Source organism: Onychomys torridus, chromosome 7, assembly GCF_903995425.1.
Source record: "Onychomys torridus chromosome 7, mOncTor1.1, whole genome shotgun sequence".
NCBI lineage: Eukaryota > Metazoa > Chordata > Mammalia > Rodentia > Cricetidae > Onychomys > Onychomys torridus.
Window position 1 is genome coordinate 26,546,748 of NC_050449.1, and position 23,477 is coordinate 26,570,224.

Consider the following 23,477-nt stretch of genomic DNA (forward strand, 5'->3'; position numbering starts at 1 on the left):
GGTACGTACCTCTTAGCAAATCTTTAAAGACAGCATGGGAGCCGTCTGGCACACACGATGACCTGGAGCACAGTCATGTGGTTAGATGAGTTCACTGACAGCCTACAGTGGGCTTTTCAGCAGGAGTCTCTTCCACCAGAAAGAACGCACCCGGTGGCAGCAGAGACAGAGAAATCTCCTCAGAAACCTTCAGTGGGACTGCCCATCACAGGCCCTTGTCTAGGAGGAAAGAAGCCATGCTTATGACAAAGACTCTTCAGGGGCTGGGACCCTGGCTTGGTCCTCAGCATGGCTCGAAAGCCGCTGCAGGACCCAGAAAATGCCATTGGTCTCTCTCTGACTAATGGGCTTGTATAAAACTGAAAGAATCAGCCCATTTCACAGCCTAATTGGGCAGCTATTGTGGGATAGTATACACTGTGTGAAGATGTATTGCTGTGATTGGTATAATAAAAAGCTGAATGACCAGTAGCTAGGCAGGAGAGGATAGGTGGTATTTCTGGCGAGAGAGAGGAAGAGGAGGAAGAAACTAGGTGTACAGATTTCGACAGCAGGCTCGGAGTAAGTTGGGAGTGATGTACTGAAGAGAGGTAACTGAGCCACATAGTAGAATGTAGATTAAAAATATGGGTTAACTAAGTTATAAGAGTGAGTTGGAAACAAGCCTAAGCTAAAGATCTAGCTTTCATAATTAGTATTAAGTCTCTGTTTTGTTATTTGGAGACTGGTGATCCAAAGATAGTCCAACAAGAAAGCTTGCTACAGGCAGCAGGACATCAAAAACATGTGTGAAAGGCTCTGTCCAAGCCTCCCAGGGCAGGGTCACTCCCCAGGAGAAAAGTCAAGTCTCTCTCTCTGTCTCTCTCTCTCTCTTTCTCATTCTTTTGTTTGTTTGTTTTGTTTTTGTTTTTGTTTGTTTGTTTGTTTGAGACAAGGTTTCTCTGTGTATCTGTGTATCCCTGGTTGTCCTGGAACTCGTTCTGTAGACCAGGCTAGCCTCAAAGGTCATCATATTAAGTGGAAAAGGGGAACAGCTATACAAAACAACCCTGACATGTCCTTACTTGGTATATAGATGTTAAGTCAGTTGAGGGTATGTTAGAAGTAGAGCGTAACCATGGTAATTACCAGATGTTAGGGATGGGGGACTAGGTCTGGAGAGATGCAGGGTAAAGGATACAAGATTTCATGGGGCTGGGGAGATGGCTTGGTGGTTAAGAGCACTGGCTGCTCTTCCAGGGGACCCTGGTTCCATTCCCAACACCCACACGGCAGCTCACAACTGTCTTTAACTCCAGTTCTAGAAAATCCAACAAACTCATGTAGACATACATGCAGGTCAAACACCAATGCACATAAAATAAAAATAATCATTTTTTAAAAGATTTCAGTTAGCATGAAAAGGTTCAAGAATTTATTGTACAACACGGTGATTACAAGTTTTAGAGTATTAAGTAATTAAAAGTTGCTGCCAGTAGATTTTCATATTCTAGCCACAAAATAATGGTATATGAGATGATGCAAATGCCAATTTACCTAATGTAGCCATTCTATATTGTGTGCAGATTTTAAAGTATCAGGTATGCCTTAAGTATGTATAATCTGTACCTGTCAATTAAAAAATAATAATAAAGGCCCCACCTGGCACACCGTTGATTCATCAGAAAAAGAAAAAAAGAAGCATTGCTCATCTGAGGCTAGAGGATAAGCTAAGAGCTTGTAAGTGGAGGTACCCTTGGGCTGGGCCTTACCAAACACAGGAACGATAATCCCAGGTCTTAAATTCACCAGTGAAATGTCTTCAACCCCTCCAGGCAAGAAACAAAGGAAAGAGGATGGGCCAAGGCATAAGCTAGAATCAGAAGCACCTGGAACCCAGCATGTGGGAAAAGCAGCATGTATGTGCACCAACAGGTCATAGTCAGAGCACAGTAAGGGACATACATAGTAAGCCCCCGGGGCAAGAGACCAAAAGCCCTCACAGGGAACCGGCATCTCACTGAGAGGTGTCTCCTGGAGTGAAGTCAATAGAACGGCCCTCAGAGTCTAACCCGGCCCCCATCCATATGCTTACTCTGGCCACTGTGCGTATCCTTTGGCTTGTTGTGACACCACCTGGTCAGCAGATTGTAAAGTTGTACTGCGAGGTGGGTGAAGGTGAGGGAGACAGCTTTCTGCACACTTGCTACAAGCCACCTCACACAGGCAGCCGGGTGTGGTCTGCACAAACTGGTTCTCAGAGGCCGAGTCCTTAACTCCTTTGTCTATTCACAGGAGTAAAAAGAAAGATGGCTTTCTCTGCTCTGCTCAGTGGCAGAGGGGTAAGGCCCGCCGTGGCAGCATCAAAGCTGCTGCCATCTGACTGCTTGTCAATGGAGAGAAGCAGGCAACCCGATGAGTGCACACAGGCAGGGCTCTGTGTGCAGTGTGTTATAGGAGCCTTTCTGAAATAGTAATCAGTTCTGCCTCCTAGTTGAGGCCTTGTTAACAGCTGGCTGGGATTCTCCAAGCCTACTCGGCAGAGTTGACAGTAATCGATGACTGGATAGCCACTAGTTAGGTGCTTAGTCCTAAAGGGCATCATAGGGAAACAACCCTAAAGGGGACCCTGAGAAATCAGGTTTCCCAGCCAGAGTGCATGAGAGTCAGACAAACCCTCCTTGTGACATTTGGTGCCTGGCACTTCCCTGGTCTTATTTAAAGTGCGGCATCATTACTGCTTCTCATTTGTTTTCCTCTGATGCTGTGAGTAGAGCCCCGGCCCCTGAGCATAGAAGGAAGTACTTAACCGGTGGGCACCAGCCCCAGTCTGGGACATCGCTTTTAAATTCGACGTGACTTCACATGGCTGGGCAGTCAGTTCTTGAGTCTTCTTTTCTTAAAAGTTGGATACTCCATAAAGAAAAGCTGGGGGGACCAGCGAGAAACCAATACAAATGATTGTGTTTAATAGTTGGGGTAGAAGCAAAACTCCTTTTTATAGTTCTGACCTTTTAAAGCATACCATTTAGTTATTCAAAAGATAAAACAGGGCCAGCCTGCAAGATAGCTGAGCAGGTAGAACCACTTGCCTCCAAGCCTGATAACCTGTGTTCATTCACCAGAATCCACGTGGTAAGACAGAACTGATTCCCACAATTTGTCCTCTGGCTCCCACACATACTGTGGCATGAGCACATCCCCCACCACATACACACACACACACACACACACACACACACACACACACACACACAGAGAGAGAGAGAGAGAGAGAGAGAGAGAGAGAGAGAGAGAGAGATGCATCTATTCAAGCATTCATTCACGCAAATAAAAAAGATATATTTTTAAAAGGCCACAACTTTTTTTTTTCTCACAACAACTTTTAAAGTTGAAGTCCCAGATGTACAGCTGCTGGCCAGGGGGTTGCTTCGTAGGGGCAGCCCAGCTTCCCAGCTCCCTCACCTGGTGACCACAGCATCACTTCTGTGGCTCCTGTTCTTAGGCATTAGCAGTCTGGCCCAACCTTTTGCTTGGTAAACAGGGAAAGGAAGGTCCAGGGAACCTGGCTACCTCTCTTTCCATAGGTCACTTCCCAAAATAAATAAAGAAAGAAAACAGAACAAGACAATCCTCTTGAAAGATTTATTTTTAATTAAAAAATAAAAGTTATCTTAACGTATCTGCACTTGCAGCTCCAAGGATGGCAACTTAATGAAGCAGAAAAGCCAAGGCTCCTAAATTCTTTGTCATCTGACAGGCTTATAAAGGTACAAAGGCACACGTCTCCAAACCGACAAGCAGAGGAACTCGAAACTCCTCCAACTCCCCCTTTTTTATTTTTGCCTGTCTTCAACAGTTTTCCCCACCCCACCCTTCAAAAAGAACCCCCAAACATTCCATTCTCTTAAAACTACAGAAATAAGTGCTGAGTCAGCAAGGAGCCTGGGCCAGCTTCTCAAGCCCGCCCACCTTCCTCTCCCGCTTTGCTGACTCCCCGCTTTGCTGACTGGCTGCCCACAGGGAAGCAGGGAGAAGAGCAGTCCTCCCTGCAGGCCAGCCCAGCTAGCTTGTCACACTGACAGACTGCTGTATCCAACCCCACAGCCATCACCCAGCCTGGGCAAACAGCTCCAAGGCGCCATCTCCCTTACTCAAGGGTATCTATGGCTAACACAGCCTTGCAAGAAGGGCAAGTCCCAAGGTAAACAAGTCTTCATCAAGTGCTCCAGATCAAAATGCGCTGGGAAGAGGGAGGCTGGTGGCGCTCCACCCACGTCTTCTCTCCTGAGTCTCCTTGCCTTCTCTCTCTTCCCTTATTCCCAGTCTCCCCCTCCCCTCAACGAACTTTAGTTTAGCTTAACGGTGGGGGTTCAGAAGAAGCTTCTGGCAACTCCTGGGGCTGGTGAGATGGTTCTGACACCTCCAGGGGGACATGGCATGCTTTGGGTTCCTGGGTATCACAGGGCTCCTCGTGTCCCTGCAGGGACTCCAGGTGCTCTTGGCTCTGGGCCTGGCTGTTCATCTTCTCTTCGGCTTCAATCTCCTCTGATGTGGGAATAGAGTTCTTCTTGGGACGACCCTTAGGTTTTGTGGGTGCTTCCTGTCCACCTTTAAGAACCTATATGGAAGAGAGAGAGAGAGAGAGAGAGAGAGAGAGAGAGAAGAAGAAGAAGAAGAAGAAGAAGAAGAAGAAGAAGAAGAAGAAGAAGAAGAAGAAGAAGTTATTGAATCCAAGAAACCCCTCCATCCTACACCCTCCTGGTCCTGCTCCACCCTCAGGAAGCACTGTGTAGTTTCCCTCCCAAGAGCAAAGCCAAAGTTTTGGCCACATGTATTTTAAGGCCATCCCCTGAAGTCAGCTTTTTCCGTGTCCAGTAGACTTTGAGTCAGCATCATATACTTTGGCATTTAATACCCTGATCATAAATACAGAAAAAAGTCACCTCCTTTGGAAAGGAAAGAAATTAAACCTCAAATGCCAATGTGATAACTATTGAACTGATAGATTAAAAGGACAAAATCTATAGCAAGCAAGAGAAGAAACACTCTATTTGAAAATGGGGCCTTGTCATCTTTTCAAGACAATCTGACAATTCAACGCAAAAGCTCTAAAACATGAACCCCTTTAAAAAAAAAAAAAAGAAATTCCTCAGGATAAATTCTCGACACTCACCCATGTCTAAAAAAAGGTTGATCTGCAAAACACAGTCAACCCAACATTGGTTATAACAGCAAAAGTTAGAGTGGGTACCCCAAAAGTCAGATAATTATAGTAAATTCCAAAGAGAGATTCTTGATAACCAAAAGAATTGTTATGGAGGAGAGTGTTTGCTTGGGAAAGATTATGAATATATTTTTATAAAAAAAAACAAGTTATAATACAGCATAGTCTAACTTTGAGGTTAGATAGCTATATGCTACCTTGTTTTCAGGATCAAGATCATGGATAATGTTTCATCTTTTATATTAAGTTATTTTCTAATTTTTCGTTAAGGACTATTTATAAGGATTTCTGTTATCAGAAGAAAAGGTGTTAAAAAAATAAACACATTCTCCTGTCTTGTTAAAGAGGTAGTTGGCCACCACATAAAGAGCTATAACCACAAAGGCTAAATTCCAATTCTGCCACTTCCCAGCTTTGTCTGTGGGAAGCTCTTTAAGGAACCCAAGCCTCTGTTTCCTAGTCTGTAAAATGGACTCAAGAGTACCTTCTACCACAGGGTGACTGGGAAAACCCATTGTGTACATAAGAAGCCAGGACAGCTGCTGAATGCACTTCTGCTCATAGCAGCCTCTCCCTGGCTGACATTTTTGGAAGCCCACCTGCCCTGCTCTCCTGAGTCAATCAAATTCTCTCCCCGTGTGCCCTATGAGAACTTTCATAAGAACACCAGCTCTACATGCGTATTTGCCAGCCCATCCCACTAGCTCCCTGTGCGCAGCAGGCATGTGACAACTATTATGGATAGAACATTTCTCAATAAACACCTCAGAAAGTAGAAGAAAGATCAAAAAGCTCATTATGGTAACATATGCCTGTAATCCCAGAAGTTGGAAGGTGGAGGCAAGTTGGGAGGATTAGAGTTCAAGGTCATCTTTGATTATATAACAAATTCAAGGCCAGCTGAGCTACCTATCTAAAAAAAAAAAAAATAGAATTTAGGGGATATGGCCAAGATGTACTGTATACATGTTGGTATAAAAGATTTATATACTTATCCCATTTTGTGATCCACTTTGTGATTTACACAAGAACCTCCATGAGACAGATAGAAATCACTTTTTCAATATGCATAGTTTACTTTGGAAGGTAATATACAGCCAGCCCTTCCTCCACTATTTTTAATCCCCAATTCTTTGTAATTAATATTATGGGTAGCTAGTATGAAGAGCTTTGTAAGGGCTTGAATTCAATAGAGAAAGAGTAGGAGATATTTTTTGCTACTTTCTATATTAATTAGATTCATATCTCTGAGACATACTACCTGAGATGAGCAAACCTATCTGAAGAGAAGGTTTCTTTTCACTCACAGTTTTAGTGGTTTTACTTCATAGTTGGCCTACTACTTTTGAACGTGTGGTAAAGGCAGACTATCATGTGAAGGAATGTGGTTGAGCAAGTTGTTAATTTCATGTGATCAGGAAGCAAAGAGAAACAGGAGTTGGGGTCCCTGTCTCCACTCAAGAACACTTCCCAGTGGCCTTACTTCCTTCCACTAGGCTCCTCGTCTTATATCGTCCATCATTTCTCTGCCCCCAACAGCATTACAGGGTAGAGATCTAGAGATGGAGCCTTCTACACATGGGCCTTTGGGGCCATTCTAGATCCGAACTACAGAACATCTCTAATGTGTCACTGTCTTCTCCATTTGCACAGAAGCTCCTTAGGGGCAAATCTCTCCTGACACTTCAGCTGCCGGGAACTTTCTATATAGTCACTGGGCATTTATCAACCCTGTCTCTTTCTTCAAGGACAGAAGAGGACCTTCCTGGGCTGAACTTCAAGAATGAGTACAGTAACTCACCAAACTTTAACTTCTTAGTAAAACAGCTTTGAGATATAATCTGCATGCATGCTTCATGTATTTAAACTGCCCAGTTCAACAATGTTTAGTTGTAATTGTCAACTTGGGCAACTATCATTGCAATGCTGTCTTAGAGCATTTTCTTCATCTTCAATAGAAACCTTATATCCATTAGCACCAAATCCCCAATCCCCACAACCTCTTTGCCCTGTGCCTCGGCAATCCGTCATCTTCCCTTTCTCCTTACAGATGAATCCATTCTAGACAGTTTGTATAAACAAAATCGTAACATGTGGACTTTGCTTACTTCACTTGGCATAGTGGTTTTAAGATCCACCTATGTTGCAGCATGTACCAGAAAACAATATTCACTTTATGTCTGAATCAAAGTTTGATGGCTCACTCATCAGATAATGGACACTTGTGTTACTTCCACCTTTGGCTCTGTGAATAATGCTGTTATGAACATGGGTGAACAAATACCTCTGCAAGTTTTTGCTTTGAACTCTCTCTGGTCCATACCAGAAACATAATTGCTGCATCGTATGGCAACTCTATGATTAATGTTCTGAGGACTTCTTCTAAAGTAGCCGCACCACTGTGCATCCCGACCAACAATGTATGTGGATTTCAGTTTTCCACTTCCTCCCCAACATTTGTCATTATGCCTTCCTGATCATAGCTATCCTCGCTAGTGAGAAATGGGGTCTCATTCTGTTTTTGATTTGCATTTCCCTGGTGGCTAACAAGGTTGAGCAGCTTTTTGTGTCCTTATTGGCTATTTGTACATCTCTTCATAAAATCCAACTTAGTTTTTCTGTTGTTGATACTTCTTTTGTGTCATGTATTGGAAGACCTTGTTTAGTCCTAAATAAAGATGTTTATTTACATTTTCTTCTAAGGCTTCTATGGTTTTTAGCTCTTATGTAGATTTGTGATCTGTTTTGAGTTAATTTTTGTGTATGAAGGCCAGGAAAGCTATGTATTCTTAAAAAACACCCCTTTCCAGTGCAATTCTTCTTGACTTACTTGAACCCAACTAGATAGCTCACACGAGACAGGAAGGAACCTTTAACAAGGTATAGACATGAACAGAAATCACCTCTGGAGAGACAACACCCTATATTCCTTTTTGGGTAAGTCAGTATCTGATCTTGATGTCAGTGCTTTTGAAAGTGCCTGGCTGTGCCAAGACAGATCTACATGTTGAAAGCAGCTCCATTGGGTATGAAAGAGGTTATACAAAAAGCAGTTGCCCCATGCAGTAATCAAGTTAGAAAAGGGCAGGTCTAAGGAAGCCACCTAATTGGCAAAGGAAAGCCCAGCAATTAGAGAACACCACCCACACAGCTTGGATTTACCCCACCTGACTGTTTTCCTACAGCATGAAAAAAAAGTCAAAACAATCAAACCATTTTCTAAATGGAATAAAACATTCCAGTGCAAGCAATAATTAGAAGACAGCTACCCTCCTGGCTGCTTTCCGAACCGACCTCTGGCCCCTGCCTCCCAGCACACCTGAGACATGCAATTATCCCACACCCGACCTGCACCAGGACTGCACACTCCCACACACTCTGCAGCCTTCTCTGGGGGCTTGCTTCCTCACTAATTCCTAGAGACAGTTTGTCCCTTAGTTCAGAGAGGCTAGGCAACCCACTGGACATGAGGTCACATGCTTCTCTGTCTCTCACAGAGACATCTAGAACAATGTGCTTTATTAGCTGTGTCTGTTGGCAGTCCCCCTCTGAACTCTAAATTGAGACAGAAGAATGTCTTGTAGCTGAGGATGTCAAGATGGATCTTTTTGCTTTCTTGCTGAGGTACTTAGAAGGGGTTCAGGCAGTCACCTCAGAGAGAACAGGATGGCAGTATAGAAGGGTAAATCTGCCTTCCTTCCCCTTCCAGACAAGAAATGGTTGACAGAAAGGGCTTTCAGGGGTCCTGAAAGTGAGTCAAGGGCAGAGCTATGCTTAAACAGAAGAGCCCTAACCACTCAAATCTAACATTCTTGCCAGCAATTTATTCTGCTTACTGTGCAGTGAACATGTAGGACATGCCACTGTTTTTTCTGTTTCCTAGTCATCTATCTGCATTTACCCAACAGATGCCAGGCTTACAGAGTTTTGTTTCTCTCTCCCCTCCTCCCTCCAGCACAGTGGGGACCACAGAATTGATGATGGTTTCAGTGATGCCAGAGGAAAAATGTCTGGGTGCTCCTGCATGAATCTCTCTCAGAGCATTACTGCTCACTTTAGTTATTTGTCCCAGGCTGAAGACCCAGTGTCATACAAGGCCTCAAACTGTATCCCAGTGCCAAAGATCTGACCAGGAGACCAACAACCCAGGACTCCTCTCAACCAAAAGAGCAGCTTGAGGGGTCCTGGAAGCCTGTAGAATTCACTTTGACTTTACCTATTGTGGCCTCCAAAGGTTCAGATTATCTGGAAACACGGATTTTGTAGATAACAAACAATAATAATAATAATGGCAGCTAATATCCCTTATCTGTATCTTGTGTGGCAAGCACTGCCCTAGATATTTTATAGATATTACCTCAGTTAACAGTACAACTCTGTGAAGTAGATGTGAGGTTTTATCAAGGAGACACATAGTAACCTGTCCAGGGTCGTACAAGTGACTGTTGACTCTCTAGAGACAAAGCAAAAACTAGAAAGAAAAAAAAGCATGACTGCATAGAACACCCACATTCTGGCCTGCGATTCGATCCTCTTTCAGAAGAAAATTGAGTTTTAACACTGCAGACACTGATTAATGAGATGTTTTCAGCCTGATACAAATGCTGTGGATCCACAGAAAAGTGATGTAGGATAAGCACCCCATCCAATGTGCAAGATTAAATTTACTCAAGCCGCTATAGGTTACAGATGCTGACCAGTCAAAACTCGTCAGAGATCCTATCTTGCTCTTGGCAGCCTCAGGAGTGAGTCTGAGAAGCAAACACTAATCTTTTTCCAGTTCCAATTAGGTTACTAGCCTTGAGACATCTTTATTACCCAATTATCTTTTTCTTTCCTTCTCAGTACCTGAAGAGATAGCCTTGAAAGAGTTTTTAGCAGGAAAATAAGTGAAGCAATCTGGAGCTCAACAATGCCTGGCTGTTCTGGAGGAGTCAGGACTCAACACTCACAGCTGAACGCCAAGCCCTTGTGGCTCCCGCCATTTTGAAGTTCTTAAATACCCCTAAGCATTCTGCCTGCTGTCTGTTCTCCAACATCATGGACACATTTCCATTCACCCTCTGAAAACAGCTTCATGGGGCCTCTTCTGCAAAGGCCCTCTTCTCTTCTGCTTCTGAAGCCTGTCAACCCTTCCCCTGTCAACCTTGCTTACTTAGTGTAACTTAGTTTTCAGGTCTGTGTCCCTGACTTGACTGAAAATATTTTTATAGTTTGTGTGTTTTGATTACTATTTCTAATTAGCATGCAAAGCATTAGATTTCACTAAGTGTTTTCAAATACCAGTTGTTTGTGGTGACCTTTCCTCTTTCTTCCCATTCTCAGCCTCCCCTCTACTCCTCAACTCATCTTTCTTGTCCCTTCAACGCCTTCTTCTCCTCTCACAGTCCTTTTGAGTTCCACACTCACAGCCGCCACACGGAAACACAAAGAATCGCAAAAAAACGGTTTTAAGAGGACAGATTCCTCTTGTCACTTTGTCTCTATTGCCTGTTATAAATTACTTGGTCCATATGTTATTACCGCTAACATGAACTAACAGCTTTGCCCTCTTCTCTCCAGAAGGGACCTGAGTTTGGTTTGCCTAGAATGTTCTCCGAGGTTCAATCTGCAGTTACTTCCATTTTGATGTGTATGGTTGATAATCACCATCAGCTACCCCACAACTGTGCCGGCAATAGAGTAGCTCACGTAAAACAAGTGACGTCAGCCCCGGGGTGCATGCCTTGTCCCACAGGGGACTGGGCGGTGCTGGCCCAGAGGACTGGTTGTCAGTTCGTTATTCAAATGACTCATGAGAAGATTGCTGATAACCAATTTAAACAATACTCTGCTACTCGGGAGACATTGATTTCCATGATGATGATTGATGAGGAAAGAGGTAGGTGGTGGAACTTAAAAGGAAAAGAACCAAAGGGACGGGCCCAAAATGGGAGGGGCACGCAATGGGAATGCAGTCCAGCACCTCCCACTCCCAAATTCGGTTCCTCCAAAGAATGACAGCCCCCCCCCCCCAGTTTCCACCCTAAGTTTCAAGTGTGTAGAACCTTATAGAACTTTTAGAATGACTCTACTTATCTGGATTTCATTGCCCTTCAGTTTTAACATCTGTCTGCAGCTGTCTTCACTACCTCATCTGAACTCTTTGGGGGCTCATCACCTCAAATGAAATAACCACACTGAGTCTTTCTGCGCCCCCTTGCTGCTTCCTGGGCCTTCTTCCTCCAGCTCCATAACGAATTCCACTGGAAGCAGAGGTTATATTTTCTTTTCTTTCCCATGATGCCTAGGACAGGGATGGCTAGTAGAGGAACAGCAATGTGAAGTGTGGTGCAGCATGGTCCCAGAGGTGGGACTTCAAGGAAGTGACCACATTATGAGGGCTCTGACTTTATGACAGGTTCACAAACTGATAGGCCACTGGAAGGTGGGATCTGGTTGAAGTGTACAAGCTTTGAAATAACCTGGCCTGTCCCTAGCTCTGCCACGGGTCTCTGAAATCAGAACCCCCAGGAGAAGGACTTATCCTGCTACACAGGTGACTATGACACCCACCAATTTTAAAGATGATTTTCGCTACTGCTTGAAGGGGAACAGAATTCTTTGGAAGCACTAGCAGGTGGGATTCAGAATAGCACCTGGGAAGCTTGTAGGCTTTCTTCTTTGATGTCTAAGGAAACTGAAGAAGAAGAAGAAGAAGAAGAAGAAGAAGAAGAAGAAGAAGAAGAAGAAGAAGAAGAAGAAGAAGAAGAAAAGACTATCTCTCTCATTAAGAGATGAGGTCAAGTTCAAACAGCCTCCCTCCCAGCCAGCACCTTGGAAGACCTTCCTGTCTTGATGCCCAAACTACCAATGGTCCTTCCTGCCTCACCACAGCCCCACAGTGGGAATTCCTCCCATAAGGATGGGTGCAGGGTTACACTCCTTGTCCTTTCTTACCATCTTCTTCCATTTCATCCTGCGGTTCTGATACCAAGTCTTCACTTGCAGCTGAGTAAGTCCCAGAGACTGGGCCAAGTCCAACCTAGAAGGCATGAGACACAAAGGAAGCATGAGAAAGAGAGGTGAGGACAAGAGAGGTGGGGTCATGCCAGCTAGCACTGGACATTTGTTTCTAAATCTCAGACTGTCACCATTAGACCAGTCTGTCCCCAAGAGGAAGAATGTCTCCCTTCTGAGAACACTGTGCAGGAAACTGGAATGCTTAGAAATAGTGGCCACACTCGAGAACACGGGCAGAAGTCCTTCTCCTGCACACCTTCTCTGTAGGAAATGAACCTGGACATCTGAGCCTTCGATCTTCACCCTGATCCCCAAACACTGGAAATTAAAAAACAAAGGTATATTCTATAGGAATTCCACTCATCAGTCCAGATCCACCGCCGGCAAGTCCCCCAGCTCCCATGACCTCTCTTACCCCGCAGTCCCCCAATGGAGCATATTGTTAGCTATCTCAGAGCACATGTTACTTCAGCCTGCCCAGCTCAAGACCAAGTCTTTCACTTAATGTATGTTCACAAAATTACCTACTATTATATTGCTAAATCCAGGAGCAGGGTCCAGAAATATTTTTGCATAGCCATGTATATATGGCTAGGTGCATGTGTGTTGGTGTATGATGTGTGGACACCCAAAATTGATGTCTGGTATCTTCTTCCATCACACTCCATTTTATTTATTGAGACACTTGCTGAACCCAGAGTTCTCTCATTGCCCCGGGTATCCCCTGTTTCTGCCTAAATGCTGGGATTACAGGGAGCAGCCACACCTGCCCAACTTTCATGTGGGTTCTGAAGGTCTGAACTTCAGTCCCTATACTTGTGAAGCAAGTGACTCATCCACTAAGCCATCTCTTCAGTCCCAGGAATTTACTGTAGCTGCCCTAAATTATTATAATGATTGGAATGTAAAACCATAACGAGTCCAATGAAGCATTAAATCCATAGTCCCTCCTTCCTATGCTCGCCATGTTTCTACTTTTCTCTATGGTCCTTCTGAAAAGCCCTTAAGTCAGAGCCATTGTCATAGAGTATACAATGGGAGGTAATTCCGACAACACAGCAACATTTCCAGAGTGTGACAGCATCCCAGACACAGGTTAAGCCCCTGCCCAGTGCTATCTTTTCATCATGCTGAAGCTGGTATAATTATTCCCATTTTACAGATAGAAGATTTAAAGCTTAGAGAGAGATTAGAATTTCTCAACCATATAGCCAAATTCTTCCTGACACTTGATGTTCTTTTAAATGAAGTTTATTGGAACACAGATGAGTTTGTTTGCTTTCACATTGCTCATGGCCATCTCTGTGACACATCAGCAGACTCCATAAAGTAGCTGTGACAGACCATGTGTCCCCCAACACCTGAAATAAACAATCTTCAGTCTCTATTTTTGCTGACTCCTGGATCCTAGACTGAGAGTGGAATCCATCCATGGCTGACTTATACGCCATCTTCTGTGTGAGGACCACCTTTTGGGTGATGGCCCACCTCACAACACTTCTCTACAAAGCAGAACTGTCAAAGGGACATAGATGCCACAGCCTGAGAGCACAGCCATCACTCCAAGTGGAGTACATGGGCGAAGGGGCAATTAGTCAGGTTTCTACCCTTAGTCCTTAAGGCTGCAGCCAGGGACCCGTGTGGTTACCTGGACACCATGTGGAGAGACATGAGATCTGAGAAAACATGAGCTGCCAGCCTGCAAGCTCCCTGAAGCACCAAGCCTGCTGAATGAGGCAGTTATGACTCGTCCATCAGCTTGAGCAACGACCACCAATACTCAGAGCTTCCCGGGTTTCTGAGAATTGCCAGTTGCGGATCTAGGGCCCGCTATTTCTTGCAAGCCTGCACAGGCACAAACCTAAGCCACAGGCAGTTCAGGTGTGATGCCTCAGCTGCAGCTTTCTCTACCTGAGGAGACCTGGCATTGGCAGGAACATTAAGCTCTGACCCTGGTATCAGCCAACTCTTAATGCTCACAGGCACAGCTGCCCAGGATTCCTGATCAGGATATATTGATTAAGCCTCTAATAATAATTTTAAAAATAGAATCTGCCTTCAAAGGAATGTTGAGACTGTCTCAAAGCTCCATTCACACATACCTGGTCATCCCTGCAGAGGGAATACTGGCAGCTGAACGTTTTATAACTGACCAAAGCATTAAAGTTCCAGTGCCAATAGCACTTAACTCTTCCCATTAACGAAGCACTGTGCCCTAAGCAGTAATTCATATGAACCAGAAACCCAGGGGGATCCCATGGTTCTGGTTCTGGTCCCAGAGTCATTCTAGGCTCTGGTGGTCCTAAGGGTCCTCTCAGGCCCCTGCAGGGTTTTCCTGAGCCTGGTTCACCTGAGGCCATCAGGTGCATTAGTCAGTGGAAGGCTCATGGTTCTGCCACGGCATTAGCAAATGCTGTTAGCTCACTTGGGAAAAATGCATCCTTGACTCACACTGGCTGCAGAAACGGCTCACTGTCATCAGCTTTCTCTCATTACCTGCCACCGTTACAAATTCTCACTTCCCTGCACATCCACTCAAATGGAGTCGCCTAGGAAACCGGGGAAACAAACACAAAGGAGGCGGGCAGGCTGTGGGAGGAGGGTGTGCTCATGGCTCTGGTCACGTAGGGAGGTAGGGAACACGGGGAGGGCGGGTTGAGGCGTCAGCTTCTATGCCAGCTAGATGGTGTCCTCCTCCCTAGGCAAGTGAATCAGTTCTGTGTGGGTCACCTGAGAGATGCCTGGGCAAGTATCAGGAGGCCCCAGTAGATTTTTTTTAAAGTTCTCTAGCGTCTGAGAAAGAAGCCTAACTTTTATCTGTGCTTTCTGAATGAAGGCTCTTTGGGTACCACAACTGTACAACTTACAATGATGGCCGCTCCACTCAGTTACAGGAGTCCATGAAGCTTAGTTACTTGCCGTCTGGGCATCACATGTATTAATTCCCAATTCACAGACCTGTCTGCCCAAATGTGACCCCCCGCCCCCGTGTGAAAGTTCAAAGCAAAGCTCACTTCTCCCCAGCCTATTCCATCCTTTCGGCTTCCTTCTGTGAATAGCATCCTTGTTTCCTAGTGGCCCGCCTCATTCAGGGACCACAGCACACTCAACTCCCTCCCTCCTCCCTCCTCCAGCATCAGTGTTGCCCATTCCATTTTCAAACATTCCCCCCTTCTCCTCTCTCCTCTCTATTCCCAGTGTAACATCCTGCAGCTATCCCTAGATTCGTTCATAACTGGCTTCTCTGCCCCATCACCTGCCAGCTGGGGTGCTACCAAAGCTTGGATTCTAAAATGTAAATCTGGTTCTTATGGGTCAGTGACTGCCTCAACAGCAAGACCTTGTTCTTCAGCCAGGCATCTGAGGTCTCTTACCCTAAGTGGAAAGGCCCATGCTTGCGGTTCTTTCAACCTGCCCCGGGAGACAAAAGTCTATGCCTTTTGAAGGCATCCTTTCTATGTAGGATGCTCTGTCTCTTCTGGATCCAAAGCTCTTCTTAACAGCTTCCCTGCCACACTTAGCAATACCTTTGGGTTTCTATGGCAACATAAGGCACCAGTTCGGCTCACTCTGCTACAGCGATTACAGTCATTCTGCCCCATGAAGTCCTTCAAAGCAGGGCTCCATTCACTGCTTTCTGGACCCCTGGCACCCTGCTCTGCCAGCACCCAAGAGACCCTCAGCAAGCAGCCAGCTTGTGGAACCAGCAGACAAATTCTCCCTGAAGGAGTGATTGCTCTTTCACTTCCATTTCGTTTTCTAAACAACTACCAAATAGCTTGAGGCATCATTTGCATTTACCCCCATTCTCTTTCATAGGACTGGGGTCAACCAAATATGGACAAAACAGTTTGCAAAAGAAAAAAAAAAAGATTTTTTAAAAAGACCTGGGAAAATCCCCCAATAAATAGTCTCATCCCTGAACTCAGCCATCTTGGGCGAGATAAGGCAACACACCTCAGCATATTTTATAGTTAAGATACTAAAGACGGAGGGTGGGGTATGAGTGCCCTACAGAAAGCAAGGGTTACAATGTCCCCACATGAGTTGCAAAGGGGTCTAAAGAGGAGACTTCTCTCCCGCTCTGCAGGGATCTCTGCCAAGTGGCTCTGCTTCAGTCCTGATCAGACACACTATAGCGTCAGAGAGTCCTCACCTGAATCAATTCAGGCCTTTCCGAACCAAAGCCAGGCCAGCAAGCTGAGTCTGCTAGGTGTTCAGGGTGGAAAGGGAAGGCTGAAATCACAGCTCCCGTGTCCAGGTCTAGACCCACTGTACACGATGAGAAATGTTGAGGACTTAACAAGCCCAGCTAGCTTCCTGGCAGAGAGCCTGGGCAACTATTTGCCAGACATTTCCCTGTTTGTTACACGGAAGAGGTTGGTTTATCTAACACATAGAGGAGACAGAGGAGAGCATATACTCAGGCTCTGGGCTGATGCACCAGATTCAGGTGAGCTGCCTCTTCTAACCCCATGTTGACAGGACTTGAGCAGAGAATCTGAACCAAGAGTGTAACCCAACACTGAATGTGTCCTCTGTGAATCCACACTCCACAGAGAGCAAAACTCTTCTCCAGGTTGGTACCTACAGAGAGTGCCTTCCTTGTGCCCTCACCTGTCTGGCGTAGACAGGTACTTCTGCTTCTGGAATTTCTTCTCCAGGCCCATGAGCTGCAACTCTGTGAAGATGGTACGACTCCTGCGTGGTTTCTTCTGCCGCTGCGTGGGTTGTTCTGTCTCAGACTCACTGCTGGCTAATGCCTCAGCACCAGGGGTCTCATTGGCAACAGCAGCCTCGGTGACTGGATGGCGGGATAACACTGGGGTGATTCCCGGGCCGGTGGGAACCAGGTGGGAGATGACTGTGGGCTGCCGAGTGATCACAGAGAGGAGAGGATATGCCTGTAAGGAAGGAGAGCCTGGAAAACAAAGAATCAAGTCATCACAGAGAGTGCAAGAGAGACCAGGGACAAGGAGTCCGAAGACAACCCCTTTCTAAGACCCGCATGAATGATGGGCCTCTTGCTGGTCAGAAGATTCAGGTGAGGCAAGCAAAATGAAGAGAAAAGCAGCTCAAGATCCTGAGCCACAGGGTGGGCCAGCTATATGGAACTTTGCTCTAGCTTGGTGTGTGAAGCCATCTGTGCCCCACTTAACCAAGAAAGGTTCTTGGAGTCCTCTCTTTTAAATAACTCCCTTTCCCTCTGTGAGTGCCTAAATGCTGGATTCAGGGATATAGATCAATGGAACCATGAAAATAAAAAGCAGTAGCTAAGAGGCTAGAAACATGTGCTTCTGAATTCCAATAACAGATCTGTAATATGCAAATTTCCTAAACAGTCAAACAAACTCCTGTGGTCTTCACCAAAGACCTGCTTATAAAATCATAGACTCAAAAACCTCTGTGCCTTGAATCATAACAATGTTCAGAACAGGAGGATGCTTAATGATTATCCCACTCAACTCCCTCATTTCAGGGCAAACTAGTCTAGAGAAGTTGCCTAAGACAACCTAACCAGGAAAAGCAGATCATGGGGTCAAACCATAATCTTCTGGCTCCAAGTTAAGGGCTCATGAGGGTCACAAGCCACATGTTTACAAGGGGGAACCAATAGATGTTTAGTTCACATAAAAACTTGGCTCAATTATGGCAGGTGATGGGTGCAAGGGTTCAGGGACATATGTTCTGGTTTTACACTGCTTCTTAGGAATTTCAAAGCAAAACTGCTTTTGCAGCTAACAATCTAAGTCTATGAAGTGCACATAAAAGTGACCGCTTTCCTTTCACTGTTTAATAGTATGAGGTTTAAAGTGTCTAGACTATCACCTTTGTATCTCACTCTGTCTTTCCGGTCTCAGTTTTTATATTGAGACAATAAGAGTAGCTAACTTCAGAGAACTCTTCTGACATACTGATGCCACCAAAGTATCTCTCATCCCACATTCGACAGCTGATGAAAACAGAGAAGACTGGGGGTTGTCCTTTGAACCTCGGTGCATCCCTGCCAGCAGCCACAAGGCAGAACAAGCGAGAGTCAACCAACATTCACACTAGTCCTGGGCCGGAACCAACGACATCATAGAAGCCCCCAGGTGCTGCTGTGAACCGGCTCTCCTCTAGCTTGGCATCGCTGTTGTGCTCATTCCTGTGTCTGTGTTCTGGACGCCAGGCCTAGTCATTAAAACAGATAACTGCCCTTGTCCTTTGAGTATGCTCTAGTGAGGCCCAGCAGAAACCACAAAGTTGTTAAGTAACAATAAATCACCAAGCACAACAACTTCCAGTAACCATAAAGCTAACTCTAACACTTGAGGTTTTGTGTTGTGGATTCACTTTAAGAAAAAATACAAATCAGGGCTGGAGCAATGGCTCAGTGGTTAAGAGCTCTTCTGTTCTTCCCAAGGACTGAAGTCTGGTTCCCAGAACCTGTGATGGGCAGAACTGTAATTCTAATTCCAGGGAATCCTAGGCCTCTGGTCTCCAAGGACACTGCAATCACTTACACATATCCGCATACTAACACATAAAGATAATAAAAGTTAATTTAAGAAAAAATTATGTAGAAGTAGTACTTTATAGGCTGAAAACCAAGACCCTGGATGTGGACTTTTGATCTCTCCGCACACACGAGAATTGACACTACATAAGAAAGTCTACAAATGAAGACAAATGTTTCTCATCTCCAATCACTTTCTGTACTTTCTTACAAACTTCATTCTTTGTGAAACGAGTTTCTGACCTCGGAATTTAAGAGTTTACCAGGTAGGAAATGGAAAATATCTACTTGTAAGTCTAGGTTTTCATTACTGTTCTCATTGTAAAGGGGTTGAACTTTCTTCTTTCTTTCTTTCTTTCTTTCTTTCTTTCTTTCTTTCTTTCTTTCTTTCTTTCTTTCTAACCTAAAAGTGGTATAATATGTTGTATTGATAAAGATGTGGAGTAATAGGCATTCATATACTGTTGCTGGAAATATAAAAGAAAAAAAAGCATTTCACAGGTTCACCATCAACAGCTACCAAGTCACTAGCAGAAAACTCCATATGAGCTCTGCTGTCCATGTATACAGGGTTGTGTGTACCAGCATATCCACTAGTCTTATTGACGGTAGTGGAAAGGGAACACAATCCACAGACCTGTTAAAGAGGACAATGGACTGAGTTTTGTTTGTAGTGTGAGCTATCTGTATAATCTGATAAATACATAGATGAATGGATAAACTAATTATCCAAATGTGTACTATTCAGTGAGAAAAATACAGTACAAGATTTGTGTTGTCAGAAAAGCTGTATGACCACTGTTACAAATGCATTCTCTTTAGAAAACCACTATATCTCATGAATAACAATAACAACCTCCAGGGGGGAGGGCAAGTAAAGTAGAATAAGAAGGAATCTACTGGGATGATCTCATCACGTATGTAATCCTCCAGAATACTCCCTGAGCATGGACTATGGGCCATAGCCGCTCTGGAAGCTAGGGTTACAGCTAGGAGTCAAGTGAATTTCCACCTTCATGGGGTTTGCACTTTGGTAGAGAAGCTAATAGAGTCACAGGTGGTGGTGAACTCTATGAAGAAAGACACAGCAAAGTGAGAAGAAACAGAGCAGGGGAGGGGAGGAGTCAGGGAAGGCCTCTGAGGAAAGGTGGCCTTGCAGAGGACAAGTACACCTCAATGTGCTGGAGTCTGCAGAAGACCAGGGCACAGAACCAGCATGTGCAAACCCATTCAGTGGGACAAGCTTTGACTCAAAGACTACTAAGTGGGCAGAAGTGAGGTGAGCAGGAGAGTTCAGAGAGACCTGATGGTGTCAGGTCACGTAGGGAAGTGATTCAGGAGGATGAAAAGCCATCTGTGAGAGTCCAGCTGGGCAAGGACATGATCTAGCCTACTCATTAATGAGCTTTATGGAGACTGTGGAGAGCAGGCTCCAGAAGATGCTAGGGAAATTATAAAACTGGTGAGAAGTCCAGGCCAAATCCCAGACCCTAGAGCAGCAGTTCTCAACCTGTGGGTCATGACCCCCTTGGGGGTCGAATGACCCTTTCACAGGGGTCAAATATCAGATCTCCTGCATATCAGATATTTACATTATGATTCCTAACAGTAGCAAATTTACAGTTATGAAGTAGCAATGAAAATACTGTTATGGTTGGGGGGTGATCATCACAACTTGAGGAACTGTATTAAAGGGTCGAAGCATTAGGAAGGTTGAGAACCATAGCCCTGGAGACATTTGTGGCTGTAGTGCAGTCCGATTCTGGGTTTATTTCACTGATACTATGACAGTTCTGGGTGACAGCCATGTTTTCTGTCTCAGCAAGTGGAGAAATGGTACAGAACTTCAGCACAACGGAGAGCCTGGTGGAGGAGCAGGACTGCCGTGGTAGACAAGGGGCTGTTAGACACCTCTGACGAAGGGGCAGCTGGGCAAACCAGTCTGGAGTTGAGGCAAGCACGAAGCCGGAGGAGCTTTGACTCGCGAAGTATACAAGCCATGAACTGAATGAGATCACCCAGGGAGTGAGTAGAAGAGAGGAACAGAGATGGACGGACTGAGCCTGGGGCATGCCAACGTCTGTGTTCCCGAGGAGGCAGAGATGCCAGCCCCAGACGGCGAGGAAAGGACAGAGGAATCAAAGGCAGCATCTCCTCGTGTCTGCTGCATGGACCCTGTGTCACATGCTTGGGTTACTCTTGTCAGGGTCAGCAAGGCAGAATTCAGGTAAACAAGCCTTGAGTTCTGTTCTCATTCTAAAGTTCTGATGAATGTTCAGTCTTCCTTGAACTTCTAAGGAGCTGGGCAAAGAGAATCGATGTTTTGTGACACTCTTGGGAAGCAAACTGGGAGTTCTCTTAGGCAAAGGGGACTCTCTTCATCACATCAAGGGTCTACAGAAGCTTTTCTTTATGCTGGAAGATGTTTGAGTTCATATTCTAGGTTGAAATCATGTTCTTTCCTTTAGAATATATTTCACTAAATGTAGAAAAATAAGAGATTTTTCTACATGTGAAAAAGAAAACAGACTTCAGTGGGGGAAAAAAAGCCCTATGCTTCCTAAATTATTTAAAAGTTTACTCAAAATAGATCATCAATCACAAACACACAGAGAAAAATCTCATAGCTTTGGAGGAGTAGGCTGAGAATTCTTAGTAGTGCCACCAAAAATACAATGCATTTTTTAAACGGAGAAAAGAAAGACGATCTTCATCAAAATTAAATCTTTAATATACATCATGTTTGTTCATATGTGGAATCTAGATTTTAAATGTGAGTGTGTGTGTGTGTGTGTGTGTGTGTGTGTGTGTGTCCAAAAAGTAAACAGAGGCAAAAGAGATCTTAAGGGATTTTGAGATGGGTAATGGGACATATTAGGACACAAGTGGAGACTTGGGGAGAGAAAGAGGGCCAGGAAGAGGGAAGGTAAGGGGGTGGGGGAGTGCAGTGGAGGAGCAGGGTGACTAAGAATAGACTACAGTTTACTACTGACACGTGCCTTAGTTTGTGTTCTAACTTTTGCCATGTGAAAGATGATATTAAGGAAAGGAAAAGGCATGCCAGATGGGTGTGTGTGTGTGTGTGAGAGAGAGAGAGAGAGAGAGAGAGAGAGAGAGAGAAAGAGGGGGTGGGTATGTATCACAATTCATAAATGATTTATATAGAGTATATTAAAGATTTCAATTTGATAAAAATGAGCAAAAGTTGGTTGGCAAGGTGTGGTGGTCCATATCTGTAATCCCAACACTAGGGAGGTTGAGGCAGGAGGACCGCAAATTAGAGGCCAGCCTGGGCTAGTAGTGACAACTAGTCATAACGTATTTCAAATATATTTTTTAATGACATAGATTTGAAGTTTTATGTAAAAACACATTATCAAAGGTGATTAGGATTAATCACTGTGAAATCAAACCTGAAATTCTACCACACAGGGTTAGAAATGTCCACAACCTTTTCTAAGCTGATAAAATCGAGTGCTGACAAGGAAGAGTAGCAAGAGGAATTCTCGTGCCCCGCTTAATGGCCCGCCTGCTTTGGAACTAAGGCTGGCAGTTTCTTACAAAGGTAAACCCCCGGACACCATGTGACCCAGCAAAGCTCGTTCCTAGGTGTTGATCCAAGTGGGAAGAGCACACAAAACCTACAAGCTGATGCTTACGACAGCTTATTAGCAATTGCCAAACACTGGAAACAATCCAAGTGCTCCGCAGCTAGGGGGAGATAAATAAACTAGCATTCACAATGAACGCTCTATACTACCCAGAGAGGAAAAGAAAGAACTCTGGGTGCACAGAGCACAGGGCAATCTCAAATGCATTGTTCTAAGTAAAGCGCTAAATGCTGCTTGATTCACTTGCCTGACAATCTGGACACAGCTAACTGTGTTAGGAGTTGCAAGGTGCTGAAACTATTTTGTGTCTTAAATCCAGCAGTGCTTATACAGCTTTTTGTTTTTGTCAGAACTCATTTCCATATAATACTGAGATTTTACTGAATGCAAGCTAAAAGAAATGGAACACAGCTCAGATTTTTTTAAAGGCAACTTTCACTTCTATACATTAGTATTCTCAGATGTCATGGATCTGTATGTAGGGACCCCCAACCCTGGGTTCTGGAGATTGAACCTGGGGCCTCACATAGGCGAGGCAAGCATTCTGTCACTAATTAAAGGTCTATCTTTTGATAAGTTTTTGTTTGGGCTGAAGAAATAGCTTGGCTGTTAAAGGCTAGGCTCACAACCAAAACTATAAATTTTTGTTTATTTGATTGTTGTTGTTGTTATTGCTCATTTTTTTTTAAGATAGGGTCTCATATATTGCAAGCAAGCCTTAATCTTTCTATGTAGCTGAAGATGACCTTGAACTCATCATCTTCTGCCTCCATCTCCCAAGTGTTTGGATTATGGGAGTACACCACCATAACTGGCTGTTATACCTATCTTAATCATTTTGTTTTTATCACCAAATGAACACATATCATTATTTTAAAAAAAGAAATCCAAAGCAATTCAGAGTATATAAGGTAAAAGACCCCCCCTCACTGTTATTATCGCCAAGTTTCTAAGATAAATGCAGAAGTGCCGCAGTGTGCATGCAAACACGTGTACCAAATCCAGTGATATGTACAAACTCTGAAATGCATAGCTGGGAGATGTCAGTTCAGTGTAAACAATTCTAACACCATAATATTGGGCTATTCAATCGCTTAAAATGCCAGCTTTAATATTTCGTAAACCGCCCCCCCCCAAAAAAAAAAAAAGCTGGGAATTT

General features: G+C 44.5%; 1 protein-coding gene across 1 annotated transcript in view; it reads right to left on the reverse strand.

Moving 5' to 3' along the window:
* Positions 1-3,874: 3,874 nt before the first annotated feature.
* Positions 3,875-23,477, reverse strand: part of Barx2 (BARX homeobox 2) — a 65,565-nt gene continuing 45,962 nt past the window's right edge. The window contains exons 2-4 of the mRNA XM_036193766.1: positions 16,826-17,129; positions 12,146-12,230; positions 3,875-4,600 (exon numbers count right to left, since the gene is read on the reverse strand). Coding sequence (XP_036049659.1) covers positions 4,334-4,600; positions 12,146-12,230; positions 16,826-17,129 — 656 coding nt within the window. The 3' untranslated portion in view covers positions 3,875-4,333. The remainder of the gene's footprint in view (positions 4,601-12,145; positions 12,231-16,825; positions 17,130-23,477) is intronic.